This window comes from Schistocerca gregaria, chromosome 4 (genome assembly GCF_023897955.1).
Source record: "Schistocerca gregaria isolate iqSchGreg1 chromosome 4, iqSchGreg1.2, whole genome shotgun sequence".
Lineage (NCBI taxonomy): Eukaryota > Metazoa > Arthropoda > Insecta > Orthoptera > Acrididae > Schistocerca > Schistocerca gregaria.
This window is the reverse complement of record NC_064923.1, coordinates 562,825,273-562,841,818: the sequence shown is the minus strand read 5'-3', so window position 1 is coordinate 562,841,818 and position 16,546 is coordinate 562,825,273. Positions and strand designations below refer to the sequence as shown.

General features: G+C 41.6%; 1 protein-coding gene across 4 annotated transcripts in view; it reads right to left on the bottom strand.

The window, feature by feature from the left end:
* The window catches only part of LOC126268154 (transmembrane and coiled-coil domains protein 2), a 201,442-nt gene that overhangs the window by 31,828 nt on the left and 153,068 nt on the right, over positions 1 to 16,546 (bottom strand). For all 4 annotated transcript variants that reach the window (XM_049973700.1, XM_049973696.1, XM_049973697.1 and 1 more), the window contains one exon: positions 7,406 to 7,725. In XM_049973700.1, coding sequence (XP_049829657.1) covers positions 7,406 to 7,725 — 320 coding nt within the window. The remainder of the gene's footprint in view (positions 1 to 7,405; positions 7,726 to 16,546) is intronic.

The following is a 16,546-nucleotide window of genomic DNA, read 5'->3' as shown; positions in this document are numbered from 1 at the left end:
CAATATGTCTCCGTATGTCTCCGCTACAGTGAGTGGATCATCATTAGGGTAAAGTTCTGGTTCAGGATGAACAGTATGATGCTGACAGAAGTGCATGACACACAACTTTGCGGCTGAAACCTGGAAGCCGTGAGCTAGAGCCCATGACTGTGCCTTGTGGATGGCTCCCTGTAGGTACCGCTCTGCAACACCAGTACTAGAGGAGCAGTAGGAAATGCAGAAGTTGTTTGCATACAGAGAAGGTGATACCAATGGCCCTACAGCTGCTCCTAGACCATTAATGGCCACTAAAAATAGAGAGATAGTCAATATGGAATCCTGCAGGACCCTATTCTCCTGGATGTGGGGGGGCTATGGGAGGCACCAACTTTGGCACGGAAAGTACGGAGCGACAGGAAATTTTGGATAAAAATTGGGAGTGGGTCCCAGAGACCCCACTCATATAATGAGTCAAGGGTATGGTGTTGCCAGAACATGTTGTAAGCTTTCCATAGGGCAAAAAGGATGGCATCCAGGTGCTGGATCTGAAAAAGGCTGTGCGTATGGCGAACTCGAGGGACACAAGATTATCAGCGGTAGAGTGACTCTGGTGGAAACCGCTCAGGAATGGAGTCTGTAGGCCATGTGACTCTAGGAGCCAACACAACCACAAGTTCACCGTATATTCTAGCAGCTTACAAAGAACATTGGTGAGGCTGATGTGCTGATAGCTATCCACATCGAGCGTGTTTTTACTGGGTTTGAGCACAGGAATGATGGTGCTCTCCTGCCACTGCTATGGAAAGACGCCATCGCACCAGATCCGGTTGAAGATGGTGAGGAAATGTCGCTTGTAGTTGGATGGGAGAGGGTTAACTGTGGTGTGTAGTGAACAAAGGACCTTCCCTTCCATCTGCTGTTTGAGTGCGCTTAAGGCCAGGGGATAATTCTCCGATGTAGAGGCTTGAGCATAGTGCTCAGCAAATTGCTCAGCAATCGTGTTTGCATTGGTAGATAACATGCAATTTATGTTAACGCCAGGGTCACCTGTTGGGGTCTAATACCCAAAAACATGTCTGATCTTCGTCCAGACTTGGGAAGGTGATGTATGGCACCCAATGCTTGAGATAAACCGGCCCCAGCACTCCCTTCCCATCTTTTTATAAGCTGGCGAATGCGGGCACGGAGCCGTTTAAAAGCTATTAGATGCTCTAGGGACGGGTGCCATTTGTGTCACTGTAGAGCCCGCCTACGATCTCTAATGGCCTCAGCAATTTCCGGCGACCACCAAGGTACTGTCTTTCACCGGAGGCACCCTAAGGAACAAAGAATCACATTTTCCGCTGCAGAAATGATTGTCCTGGCGGCTCACTCAGCCATCACATCGATGTTACCATGGGAGGAGATTAAACCGTGACGGAAGAGGTTAAAGCTTCCAGTCTGCCTTGCTTGAAGCCCATCTGGGTAGGTGTCCATGGGCATGATGCCAGGGGAGTGACAGGAAGCTGGGGAAGTGGTCACTACCACACAAGTCAACGTGGGATCTCCGGTTGACAGATGGGAGAAGTCCTGGGCTGCAGAGTGATAAATAAATAGCTGAGTAAGTACCATGAGTGACACTTAAGTGTTTGGTGGCCTCAGCATCTAGGAGGCACAGGTCAAACTGAGACAGTAAATTTTTGACATCTCTACCTCTGCCAGTAAGCATGGTACCCACCCACAAGGGGGTTATGGGTGTTAAAATCTGCAAAAGTAGGAAAGGTTTAGGGAGTTGATGAATCAGGGCAGCCAATTTGTTCAGTGCTACTGCTCCATCTGGAGGAAGATATACGTTGCAGACAGTTCTTTCCTGGGTTGTCCTTATCCTGACAGCCACAGCTTCAAGAACAGTTTGGAGGGGCACAGGTTCACTACATACCGAGTTCAGGACAGACACAAACTCCACCTGATACTATTATATTCACTATGGTTCTTGTAATATCCCTTACAGCTGCGAAGGGCAGGGCTTTGCATTGCCAGGAACCAAGTTTCCTGGGGGGCAATGCAGAAAGCAGGTGTAAAGCGTAACAGTTGCCTTAGCTCGGCTAGGCGGAGGGGAAAAAAAAAAAAAAAAACACTGCAATTCTACTGGAGGATTATGTTATTAGGAGGCAGGGAACGCATGAAACACTCACGGAGGCAGGTTACGCCTTAGGGTCACCTCCTGCCACTGACCGAGTATTTGTGCGATCAATATCCATTGTGTCTGAAGATCCAGAGATATCTAGGTCCTCAGCAGACACTAGAATCTCCACTTAACCCTCAGGCGCAGAGCTTGTAGGTAGCGATGTTGTGCATGAGGGTCTTTTTGTTTTTTGGTTTCTCTTGCTGCTCCTTAGGTTTTTCTGGCTAGGAGGGATTGACTGATTCAGTCTCGGGGACTGAGGAGGACTGTGAAGCACTATGACCAACTACGTGTAGATGCTACAACCACTGGCAAGTGTCTGCTTTACTACTGGTATGAACCTGGGAAGGGAGTTACCCAAGGGACCACTTCCTAGCAAAAGGAGCCAAAGAAGACATACACTTCTCCAGCTGTGAAGTGGGGACCAATGTCACCGATGATTGGGGGGAGGAGGGGGGGGGTGGGGTGGGGTGGGGGGGGGGGGGGGGAGTTGCTCCGAAAGTACGCGGTGCAGGAGCAACAGGGATAGGCCTACCACCGTCAAGGAGGCAGGTGGAGTCTTACGGCTCTGAGAACTGACGGGAATTGGCGATAGTGATATGGCTATTATTGTTCAGGTAGTGGTGGCATAAGATGATGTCATAGGCACAGGATGTAGCCTCTCAAATTTCCTCTTAGCCTCAGTGTAGGTCAGTCGGTCCAGGGTCTTGTATTCCATAGTTTTCCTCTCTTTCTGTAAAATCCTGCAGTCTGGCGAGCAAGGTGAATGATGCTCCACGCAGTTGACACACATGGAGTATTGGGATGTGATGGGCACCTTCAATCTCGACGTGTGAGGCTGAAAGTACAGCGGGAAGACTTAAGGCCGAACTTCCAGCACTTAAAGCAGCACATCAGGGTAGGCATATAGGGCTATAGGGCTTGACGTCACATGGTAGACCATCACCTTGACCTTCTCAGGCAATGTATCACCAAAATGAAATCACTGGTGGCAAAATGATTATCCCACAGACTCCAATGAACACGCCGGACGAATTGAACACCTCGCCGTTCCAAATTGGCGCACTGCTCATCATCAGACTGCACAAGAATGTCCCTGTGGAATATACACTATTGGCCATTAAAATTGCTACACCACGAAGATGACGTGCTACAGATATGAAATTTAACCGACAGGAAGAAGATACTGTGATATGCAAATGATTAGCTTTTCAGAGCATTCACACAAGGTTGACACCAGTGGTGACACCTACAACGTCATGACATCAGGAAAGGTTCCAAACGATTTCTCATACACAAACAGCAGTTGACAGCGTTGCCTGGTGAAACGTTGTTGTAATGCCTCGTGTAAGGAGGAGAAATGCGTACCATCACGTTTCCAACTTTGATAAAGGTCGGATTGTAGCCTATTGCAATTGGGGTTTATCGTATCATGACATTGCTGCTCGCGTGGATCGAGATCCAATGACTTTTAGCAGAATATGGATTCGGCGGGTTCAGGAGGGTAATACCGAACGCCCTGCTGGATCCCAATGGCCTTGTATTACTAGTAGTCAAGATGACAGGCATCTTATCCACATGGCAGTAACAGATTGTGTAGCCATGTCTCAAACCCTGCGTCAACAGATGGGGACGTTTGCAAGACAACAACCATCTGCACGAACAGTTTGACGATGGTTGTGGCAGCAAGGAATATCAGCTCAGAGACCATGGCTGAGGATACCTTTGACACTGCATCACAGACAGGAGCGCCTGCGATGGTGTACTCAACGACAAACCTGGGTGCACGAATGGAAAAACGTCATTTTTTCGGATGAATACATATTATGTTTACAGCATCATGATGGTCGCATCCATGTTTGGCGACATCGGGGTGAACGCACATTGGAAGCGTTACTCGTCATCACCATACCAGTGTATCACCCGGCGTGATGGGATGGGGTGCCATTGGTTACACGTCTGGGTCATCTCTTGTTCGCATTGACGGCACTTTGAACAGTGGACATTACATTTCAGATGTGTTACGACCTGTGGCTCTATCCTTCATTTGATCCCTGCAAAACCCTGCATTTCAGCAGGATAATGCAAGACCGCATGTTGCAGGTCCTGTAAGGGCCTTTCTGGATACAGAAAATGTTCGACTGCTGCCCTGGCCAGCAAATTCTCCAGATCTCTCACCAATTGAAAACGTATGGTCAATGGTGGCCGAGCAACTGGCTCGTCACAATACACCAGTCAGTACTCTTGATGAACTGTGGTATCGTGTTGAAGCTGCATGGGCAGCTGTACCTGTACACATCATCCAAGCTCTGTTTGACTCAGTGCCGAGGCGTATAAAGGCCATTATTACGGCCAGAGGTGGTTGTTCTCGGTACTGATTTCTCAGGATCTATGCACTCAAATTGTGTGAAAATGTAATCATGTCAGTGCTAGTATATTTGTCCAATGAATACCTGTTTTTCATCTGCATTTATTCTTGGTGTACGAATTTTAATGTCCAGTAATGTAATACCCTGAACCATATTTAAGCTCTTATGGGGTGTGATGGAAACAAACATCCCCCAGATGGTCACAGGTGAGTAATGCCTCTGACTGGGTAGAGGATGCTGTTTTTATCAAGACTGACCTGGATCGCATTTTGGACAATCTCTCCACCTCCCAAAACTTGCCCTCTAAATGCTCCCATGAAGATTCCCCATCAGCTCATATATATATGAGGTATCGGGACAAATAAGGTTCACTACCATCCTTATCCTTAGCCTTGCCTTCTTCCCATAGTGTGGCCAGGGAGGGGAACTATTTGGTATCATACTTCTTCGCATTGAAATTAGACCTTGCCCGCTTAGAGAGTGCTGGTGTTGGACCACCAACAAAAGATGATGTAGTACGCTTCATGGTGTGTCATCCACCCTGATGCCAACCACTCTGACGAGGGGCCCTCCCCATTGGCGCCACCCAGCCTCAGCCAAGGCCACCTGGCAGGATGGCCATTGCAGGGAGTTCCGATGTCTCAGGGTGATGGGCAGCTACTCCTTGGCGTACACGGGGAGTTAACAGTGCAAGATTCAGCAGACTGGCTACTGTGCAGGATTTGAGGTGCAAAAAAGTCCATGGTCATTGTTGGTACACAAAACAAGGCTGCATAGTGGATGGAAGAAAACGCACCCAGGAAGATGGAGATTGAGCGGGACTGCAAAGCCACGATGATGAAGGATGCTGAAGGTCGCAATGCACGATGGACACGATGCACCATGTAAGGCGCTCTACAACAATTGGCTCGCTCTACAGGAAAATTTGGAAAAATGGAGGTCAAACCCGACAGGGGACCATCACAAAGGCTGAAACATGTGAGACTCCTTTTAGTCGCCTCTTACGGCAGTCAGGAATACCTCGGGCCTATTATAACCCCCGCACCCGTAAGGAGACATTTGACATTCTACTGCACAAAGTCTGAGTGTAACAATTTGTTTGCGACTTTTCTCCTTGGCTTGTTCTTACTCTCCTTTTTATGTTCTGTTACGTACACCATCTCATTCTTGTGGTGGTTAATTAAACACAAAGATTCTAGGTCTACCTTTGCTTTTCCCCTTTCACAACTTCACTTACTATGGACCCACAGGTTAAGGAAGTTAAGCATGGGATTTGGGCATATCTATGTCTGAGGTGGCAATACCTAATACCTAATACTACTACTACTACCTACTACTACTACTACTACTATTCCATCATCATGGAACCATTTACTGCTGCTATAACCTGGTCCAATGAAGCCAATGAGTCAGAAATAGAGAGCTATTTAAGAAGATTATGACTTCCTTGGACAATATCTCTAAGGGTATGTCTGGCAGGTGGGTTAATTGAGAGTAATTGGTGTTTAGAACAATGGTTCTGGTGATGTTGGCAGGTAACCTGGAAGGGCCCTTGGTACTATGAAATGAATTTTTAGTTTTCGCCTTTGGCATGTAAGGGTTAGATAACCTTACCCACTGCCCGAAGTGGGCGTCTTCCTGTCTTTATGCAGCCCTCATCTTTTTGTCCTAAAACCAGATATGTTTTAACTTTTTAGCAAAATCTCGAATGGAAGATGTATCTCCTTCCACAGTAAGTTGGAATAATCCAAAAGGAGATCACATGTTTTGGCCAAAAAGAACCTCGTAGAAGGATAACCGCATGTTTTTGTTGATTTTCAAGTTATATATGGCACGGCAAATTGTAGAAGGGCATTCCAATTATTGCAGCTACTATTTACACCATAACTCAACATTTTCCCCACTGTCCTGTGAACTTTCAGTTCTGCTGTTCACTTGCAGCTGTAGTGCACTAGTTTGTAACTTCTTTATGCACAATAATAGGCATAACTGCTTCAATAGCTCATACATAAAGTTAGTGCCTGGGTCCATTACTTTAGTCTCTGGTGTTCCAGATTTCAACAACTGGTTAACCATAGCCTGCACCAATGTTTCCATATGGGAAATGGAGGCAGGGCGTGGGAGGAGATGTTGGGGAAGGGTGGTTGACAGCTGGTACGAAGAGGTACAGGGTACAGAGGATAATGTTGTAGCACTGCTGAGCTACAGGCAGAGGGTGTTGTGTGCAGCACACAATCATGTAGAGGAGTGGATTGGGAGCACAAATATAGACCAGAGGAAGAGGAGGCCATGGGCAGGATGGTGTTAGTACAGGAGAAGTGAAGTTACACTTACAGGGCACAATTGGAGGTGGGAGTGGGACAGGGGCTAATGGAGTTTGAGATCAGATGATACAGGGCCAAAGGATGTGTTGCATGGACAAGTCTTATCTACATGTCAGAGAAGATGGTGCAAAAGGGGGGGGGGGGGGGGATCCAGAATCCAGATAGCACAGGTTGTGAAGTAGCCATTGAAACAGAATATGTTGTGCTGAAAAACCTGCACTGTCAATGGTGGTCAACTCTGCTCTTTACCATAGTTTGGTGGTGGCCATCAATTTGGTTGGAAAACTGGTTGGTGGTCACACACAAACAAAATGCTGTGCACAAATTACAGCAGAGCTGTTGTATAGTAAGACTTCTTTCATAAACTTACACTACATTAAAAATTTTTTTCCTGATAAATAATTTATTATTTCATGCTTTTTCCATCATTGTGATGCAACTGAGTTTCTTTTAGTGCTTACAAGCAATTATAACAGAAAGCCTGAAAGAATAACTACTCTCACAGGAATTCAGTAGCCAAAAAGCAATTTGTGGATAGTGGAGAGAGAGAAAAAAGATGACAAAAATACCTTCAATGTTTCCAGCTCTTCACGAAGCCGCTCACAGTCTTCGCCACGCTCATGTAGCTCTTGTAGGATAGATTCCAGATTAGAATATGAAACCTGCGGAGTGTGGTGCGCTGCAGGCTGATGGGGAGGAGGAGACTGTGGCAACTGGTGGCCACCTCCTGCAGGTAAGCTCTCACTGGTCACAGAGCTGCACTCTGAATTTTCATCTGAAGGAAAGCGCAACGATGAGGCATGTGTGGATGTTAAACTGCATCCACCAGGTAGAGTTGCACTCCCATGGTGTGCTTTCTCATCCTCCACTGAGCTCCCGTCACCATTTCCTGTATGCACACAAATATTCAGACTGACACAATGAAATCTTTCTGACCAGTTCAATGTACTGACTGACATTAAGAAAGTTTATTACTTTCATAAATGTAAGATTTGTTTCATATTCAGTCTTGACACGATTACAGCAAGGCATCCTCCATAAATGTAATCATCCTTTCCCACAGAGACTGCACCTGAACATTTACTGAATTGTTTGATTTTATATATAGCATACTTCAGTGAAATGGGTGTCTAGCAATGGCAGCAACATTGTACCATGTTGTGCTTCGAATAAAGAAGCTGTCTGGATTCTCAGCTGCAATTGAAAATAGATCAGCAAGGGCAGGTATTATTTTTCTTTGCAGAGAGGATACAAATGGAGAAGGAATAAAGATATTTCTAGAATACTGATAACTATAATATGTAGGCAAAACTATTACAACACACCCCCCCCCTCTCTCTCTCTCTCTCTCTCTCTCTCCCTCCCTCTCTCCCTCTCTCTCTCTCTCATCTGAGTTATATGTAGAGTTCCCCAGAAATCTCTGATATAATCGTTTTTTAAGAAGCTTGTGACAATAACTACAGCTTCAAAATATACGAGAGTTAGTCAAATGAAAACCTTAAATTTGTAATGGAAAATTTAAATTTCGTACCGTTATCCAGTAAGTTGATAAGTGTGCTACAAACAGCGTGCAGAATGGCCTGTACGTGGCAGGATAGTGCACAAATGCACACATACCATCGCAGTATCAGTATAAAGATGGCCCCCCACTTGCGACTTGCACCAGGGAAGAACAACATTCTGTTATTCGGTTTTTGTGTAGTGAAGGTGTGAAACCTATTGAAATTGATCGACAAATGAAGGTTCAGTACAGTGATGCATGTTTGCCACAGCAGCAAGTCTACAAATGGAGTAGGAAGTTCGCAAATGGTGTGACTTCAGTGGAAGATGCTCCTCGTCAAGGTCAGGCACAAGAAGTTGTGACTACACCGAACATTGCAGCAGTTGAAGCCATAGTGAAGGAAAACTGCCAAATTCCACTGAATGACATTGCAGCATGTTTACAGATTAGCGGTGGGTCAGCATACCACATTGTGCATGATGTGCTCCAGTTTCACAAGGTGTCTGCAAGATGGGTGTCACAGCAGCTGACTCCTGAAATGAGAGAACGACGAGTTGATGCTTGTGAAGCACCTCTTCAGCGCTTTGAACGAGAAGGTGATTGCTTCCTTGCAAGAATTGTTATTGGGGACGAAACCTGGGTTCACTTCCACCAACCAGAAACGAAGAGAGCAAGCAAGGAATGACACCATTCCTCATCACCAAACCCAAAGAAGTTTCGTGGAGAACCATCAGCAGGGAAGGTTATGCTGACTCTTTTGGGAAGAAAAAGGCATCATTTTGGAGCATTACATGTCTACAGGGACCACTGTCACCAGTGCATCACACACAGATCTCCTAAAAAATCATCTGCGGCCTGCAGTTAAATCAAAGCTACATGGACTGCTGTCAGCAGCAGGTGTCCTTTCGCAACATGACAATGCAAGGACCCACACTGCCCGTACAACAGTTGCAACAATTACAGACCTGCATTTTGCATCTCTTCCTCATCCACCATACTCACCAGACCTTCCCCAAGTGATTTCCATATGCCTGAACCACACAAGGATGCAATGGGAGGAAAGAAGTTCCGTTCTGATAAAGAGGTATGCCTCGCGGTACATGAGTGGTTGCGCGGACTATCAAAAGAATTTTTTTCTAAAGGAATTTATGATCTTTGCAAGTGCTGGAGAACTTGCATTGAGTGTTGAAGAGATTATCTTGAAAAGTTATACAGCTTTGTACCACTTCTGCACAGTAAATAATATTTTAAAACAATATTTAAGGTTTTCATTTGATTCACCCTCGTATTTGTTGCACTATAACCTGAAGCACTATGAAATAATAAGATGTATTATTGTAGTGATGGTGGTCTCAGTCCTAAGACTAGTTTAATGCAGCTCTCTATGCTACTCTACCCTATGCCAGCCTCTTCATCTCCAAATAACTATTGCAATCTATATCCTTCCAAAGCTACTTATTGCATTCGTCTCTTCGTCTCCCTCAACCATTTGTACCCTACATGCTTCCCCCCATTACTAAATTGGTGATCCCTTGATGTCTCAGAATGTACCCCTTCTTCTAGTCAGGTTGCGCCACAAATTTCTTTTCTCCCTAATTCTATTCAGTACCTCCTCATTACTCATGTGATCTACCCATCTAATCTTAAACATCTTTCTGTAGCACCACATTTCAAAATTTTCTATTCTCTTCCTGTCTAAGCAGTTTATCATCCATGTTTCACTTCTATACATGGCTACACTCCAAACAAACACTTTCAGAAAAAGACTTCCTGAGCCTTAAATCTACATACTTGATCTTAACAAAGTTTTCTTCTTCAGCAACACTTTCTCTGCCATTGCCAGTCTACATTTTATATCCTCTCTACTTCAACCATCATCAGTTATTTTGCTGCCCAAATAGCAAAACTCATCTACTGCTTCAAGTGTCTCATTTCCTAATGTAATTCCCTCATCATCACCTGATTTAATTTGACTACATTCTATTATCTTCAATTTGCTTTTGTTGATGTTCATCCTATATCCTTTCAAGACACTACTCATTCCATTCAACGGCTCTTCCAAGTCCTTTGTTGTATCTGACAGAATTACAATGTCATCAGCAAACCTCATAGAGCTTTTATTTCTTTTTCCTGGACTTTAATTCATACTCCAAATTTTTGTTTCCATTACTGCTTGCTCAGTATACAGATTGAACAACAACAACAACGATAGGCTACAACACTGTCTCACTTCATTCTCAACCACTGCTTCCCTTTTGTGTCCCTCTACTCTTTCTAAAACCTTGCCTTCTAGTTTATCTCCCTTTGATAGATCATCTATATACTCCTTCCACCTTTCAGCTTGCCCTTCTTTTGTTAGTATCAGTTTCCCATCTGAGCTTTTGACATTTATACAGCTGCTTCCCTTTTCTTCAAAGGCCTCTTCGTTTTCCTGTCCATGGTATCTACCTTCCCCCTTGTGAAATATGCTTCTAAATCCTTACATTTGTCCTCAATCCAGCCTTGCTTTGCAATTTTGCACTTCCTGTCAATCTCATATTTTAAATATTTTTATTCTCTTTCACTTGCTTCATTTGATATAGCTTTATATTTTCTCTTCTCATCAATTAAATTCAATATCTCTTGTGTTATCCAAGGATTTCTACTACGCCTTATATTATTACCTACCTATTCCTCTGCTGCCTTCACTATTTCATCTATTCAAGCCACCCATTTGTCTTCTGCTGAATTCCTTTCTACTGTTCTAGTCAATAGATCCATAACACTTCCTCTGAAAATCTCAACAACCTCTGGTTATTTCAACTTATCCAGGTCCCACCTCCTTAATTTCCTATCTTGTTTAAATTTCTTCAGTTTCAATCTACAGTCTATAACCAATAAATCGTGGTCAGAGTGCCAATCTGCCATGGAAATGTCAAAATTTAAAATCTGCTTCCTAATACTTTGTCTTGCTGTTATATAATCAATCTGAAAGCTTCTGGAGTCTCCAGGCCTCCTCCACATATACAACCTTGTTTACAATTCGGCCTGTGCTAAATTCTACTAGGCCACTTTCTCTTTCATTCCTTTCTCCGGGTAAATATTCACCTACTATTTTTCTTTGTCTTCCTTTTCCTAATATTGACTTCCATTCTCCCATTACAATTTTCACCTCCTTTAACTACCTGAATAATTTATTTTATCACATCATACATTTCTTCAATCTCTTCATCATCTGTGGAGCTAGTTACCCTGTAAACATGTACTTCTGTGTTAGGTTTGGGCTTCATGTCTACCTTGCCTATGATAGTACATTCACTGTGCTGCTCATAGTAGCTTACCACATTCCTATTTTCTTATTAATTATTAAACCCACCCCTCCATCACCCGTATTTGATTTTGTGGCTATAACCCTGTATTCACCTGTTCCTCCCACCACCAAAATTCACTAGCTCTCACAATATGTAACTTTGAGCTAGCCCTTTCTCTCTCTAAATTTTCAAAACTACCTACCTACCGGATTAAGTGCTCTAACATTCCACTCTCCAATCTGCAGAATGCCAGTTTTGTATTCCCGATGATGACGTAAGATGTAGTGTGATCACAATATAAGAAGCATGATAACGGTTTTCAAAAACCTAAAACTTTGGTACAGAAAGGTGTGAAGCACTCCAGTATTACAACATTTAATTCATTGCTGAATAACATCAAAAGTCTACTTACAAACAATGCATTACTTAAAAATAAAATAAAGATTTATTTACTTGATAAAACTTTTTATGTGCATATTTTCAATATTTTGTTTTATTTACTGTGTTACAACATGTGCTCATACTTTTATGTCTTCTTTTGTCACACTTTGCTTCTGTTTTGTTCTGGTTTGATGTTTTTATTTTCACTACAACTCTTCAAATTAACTGCACTTTCCCTTGTTAAATATTTTATGTAATTTACATTTGTACATTCTTTGACTTATTCCACATCCTTGCTTCAAATGAATATGCATGTCATTAAAATAAATAAATCTTCCCCTTTCTACCACTACTAATATAAACTGTTTCATTCTTATTGCTTTATTATTCACCCATTTGTTACTGAGGCACTGAGTTCTCTTATGTGTTTTTATTCATGACAGTACAGATTACTTTTCCTGTACAATGTACAAAATGTATGAATACAGCTCTTTGTGCCAATGAAATGGTTTTGCATTCTGATGGGGGTATCAGATATTAGAACGCAAAGCACTGTACTACTTCCCAGTACCTCATGAAATTATGGAGTACATATTAATATTTGCTGACTGTGAGCTCACATTCTCTGTAAAGTATAATTTTTTTCCGTCACTGAGATTAATAGCCAAAGAAGGCTTTCCTTTTATTATAAATAAACACACAAAATTTCCTTTATATATATTCCTATCTTAGTCTTACATTGCAATTTTTGGCTTCTATGACTGCCGATAGTACCATGGAAACTACTCCCTGATGTATCTGCATATGTCCTGTCACCCTGTTCCTTCTCCTTGTTACTGTTTCTCACAAATATCATTCCTCCATGACTAAGCAGAGAACCTCTTCATTTCTTATCTGATCAGTCCACTCATTTTTCACCATTCTTCTGTAACACCACATCTTAAATGCTTCCATTCTTTTTCTCTTTTTTTTTACACAGTCCATTATTCACAATCATATATTTTCAGAAATTTATTCCTCAAATAAACGCCAATGTTTGACACTTTTAGGCTTCTTCCAGCAAAGAATGTTCTTTGCCTATGCTAGTCTGCTTCTAAGATTCTTGCAGTACATCTTGCCTATTATTTTGCTTCTAAGACAACAGGCAAAGAGGTACTTCCATGCCCAAATTCTCATGTTAAGTTTATTGCTAATCTCATTTCTGCTGCTCCTCCTTACTTCTGTATTTCTTCTGTTTACTCTCAATCTATAGCATGTGCTCATTAGACTGTTCATTTCACTCAACACATCATGTAATTCTTCTCCCATTTCACTGAAGATGACAATGTCATCAATGAGTCTTATCATTGATATCCTTTCACCCTGAATTTTACTCCCATTCTTGAAAATTATATTTGTTTTTATCATTGCTTCTTTGATGCACATGTTGGACAGACTGCATACCTGCTTTATATTATTTTTAATCCAAGGATTTCTGTTTTGGTCTGCTATTCTTATTGTTCTCCCTTGGTTTTTCGACATAGCATATATTATTCATATTTGCTTCCACATTACACCTATTTTTCTGAGGGTTTCAAAGATCTTCATTTATACATTATCAAATGTTTTGCTGGTTCCATAAATTTTACGAAAGTATCTAGCCTCTATTATCATGCACAACATAACAACCATCTTTACCTTTCCTAGACTGAAATGATGGGCACAAAACAGTTCATTAATGTTCTTTTCCAATCCTCGGTATTTTATTCTGGTCAGAAACTTTGATGCATGAGCAGTTGTGCTAGCTATGGACATTTCTCAAATTTATCCGCATTTACTGCCTTTAGGATTGTGTAGATGATACTCTTCCAAAAGTCCAATGACAAGACTCAGTCCAATAGATTCTATACACTAATATGAATAATCATTTGGCTACCACTTTCCCCAATGATTTTAGAAATTCTGAAGGAATGCTGTCTATCCCTTCTGTTTTGTTTAATGGTAAGTTCTACAAAGCTCTGTAAACTTTTATGTCTTTCAAATTGACATTCAATTTTTCTTCTCTCATGTCAATAGGTGATTCCTCTCCCCATCGTAGAGGCCTTTAATATACTCTTTTTCATCTCTCCAACCCCTCCTCCCCATTTCACAGTGGAATTCCATTTGCTTTCAGTGTAGCAATTTATGCTTTTAACTTCTCTGAAAGTTATCTGGCCTTTCTTTACGCGAAATTTAACCTTTCGACAACCACTTCCTTTGCAATTTGTTCACATTTTTCTTGAAGCTATTTTTTTTCTTTAGCTTCCCTGTGTTTCCTATTGATTTAATTCCTAAGTGAGTTATATTACTTTATTCCCTTCTTTCCATGAACTTTTTGTATTTCCTTCTTTTGTTGATAAATTAAAGTTTTTATTGTTATCCGAGGTTTCAGTCACTGGTACCTTCCTTATATAGATATTTTACTATCTTGTTTCTATGACTGCTTTTTTAGATACATCAATTTCCTCCCTCAACTGGACAGTATACTGCAGTATTCATTACTGCAATAACTTCAAGCCTCTGAGTAAGGATGGAATGGTGACTTCAGCACACTGAGAGTTCCTTGAGCTTCTACTTCTCAAGCAATTCTTAAGAATCTAATGAGAAATGGCACAGAGGTGCATGTTGTTGTGCTGACAAGTGCCAGGGTTGTTATTTGAAGTGAATGCTGATACTACACAAACACACTTGCAGCTCGCTGTGCTCGTGACTCGAATGTCTCAGGTTTCATTCGAATAAAGTTGTGGGACAAATAATTAAGGCTACACAAAAACTAAAGTCATGAAGCCACTATTATTTTACATAGGATGGAGATAATATTTATGGCAATGTTTGTTCTAAAAAGCTCTGTAACATTTCAAAAACTACAACAGGCATGACCAGACATCTTAAGTTTCACAATTTATCGAGCAAATGAACACCAATGTCCATGGGTAAAGATGCTCATTCTTCTAATAATGAGAGTCAGACAAAATACGCAGGTATGTACGTTATTCATCCAAATCACATAAAAACAGAACTCCATACGAAAGGTTGGACAGTGCCTGCAGCAACTGCTGAAGTTGGATTTTTAAACCAGACTGATAACAAGCAACTCCAAAATCACAAATTTCGACGCTTCAGTACGGTACGATATGTAATTTTATTGGACTACTTTTGAGCAAAATTTATCTCCTTGCTGGACCAGTGCTTTACATCTTTTGTTTCACTTAAAAGGGGGAACCAAATGACAACAGGAACTAGATATAGCACCAGAGGCCATGTAACAGATGATTTTAAACTTCTCTCTGTAATACAGGACATTGGTTTTCAATGTTTTGTTGCACTGCTGGACCCAAAATACTCAATACCAAAAAATATGCTACATGACTTAAGGAAATAGCCATACAGAACAAGAGGCTAGAAACTTGGAAATGAAATATTCTACCTGTGTTTCTTTACTGATCAATATTTGGGTCTCACTGAACTGTGAGGCACATATGGCTGTAATGGGCCATTTCGTTAACAGTGACTGACACCTGTAAGCTTTAGCTCTTGAGACATTCTGTTTCCCACAAAAACAGACAGTGCTAAATATTAGTCAAGCATTAGATAATGTGATTCCAAAATGGTACACCAAAAACAAAGTTGTAAGCATCACAACTAACAATGCCAATAACATGATATTATTAATAGCAATAGATTTCCTGTTTAGTACACACCGTCAACTTTGCCGTGAAAAGTTCTTTAAACAGCAACAGTGAGTTCCGCATTATGAGGGAAAAGGCCAGTTATTTTAAAACAATTAGCTATGTTAATGAAAAACTCCTTAAGATCAACGATCTAATGAAAAACCTGTATACAAATTAATTCACGAAACAAACCCCAGATGGAACAGTATGGTTCATATGCTACAATGCCTACTGGAGGAAAAGGAATGCATTGCAGCTTGTTTATCACCTGTGTATTCAGGTATTCAGAACCTCACAGCTGATGACTGGCATTAGCCCAACTAATGCTTGGATTAAACTGGGTCTTCCAGCAAACATTTGCATTTAAATCTGTAGAATCATATGTCAGATAATTTGTTTCACGCAACATACATCAATTAAACCGAATGGCACAGTAGCAAAAATAAATGTATGCAATGCCATAGGAACTCCTAAAGATGACTGGAAAAGCCCTCCAATGCATGGAAACATTTTCTGTGGTTGGAATTATTAACTGTCTGTTCCATAACAAATAAAATACAGCAAGATAAAACCTACAGTTTAGTGAGAGACAATTTTGAACAACCTTTGAGTGCGAGTGGATCTGTGATTGTGTCAGCTGTTTCCTTTTAGATGTTGTGGGTAGTAAGAATTTGTGTTGAGAGCCTACCATATAATGTGAAATGGTTGAATAGTAACTGGGAGAATGTATGCGCTTCAACATGTCTTCGATGATAAACTGACGAAAGGTAAAAACTCAAACTTGCAGTACTTGTAAATTTAAATAATACTGAATGGAACACACTCTTTAAAATAGCGAAGGTAGCAGGG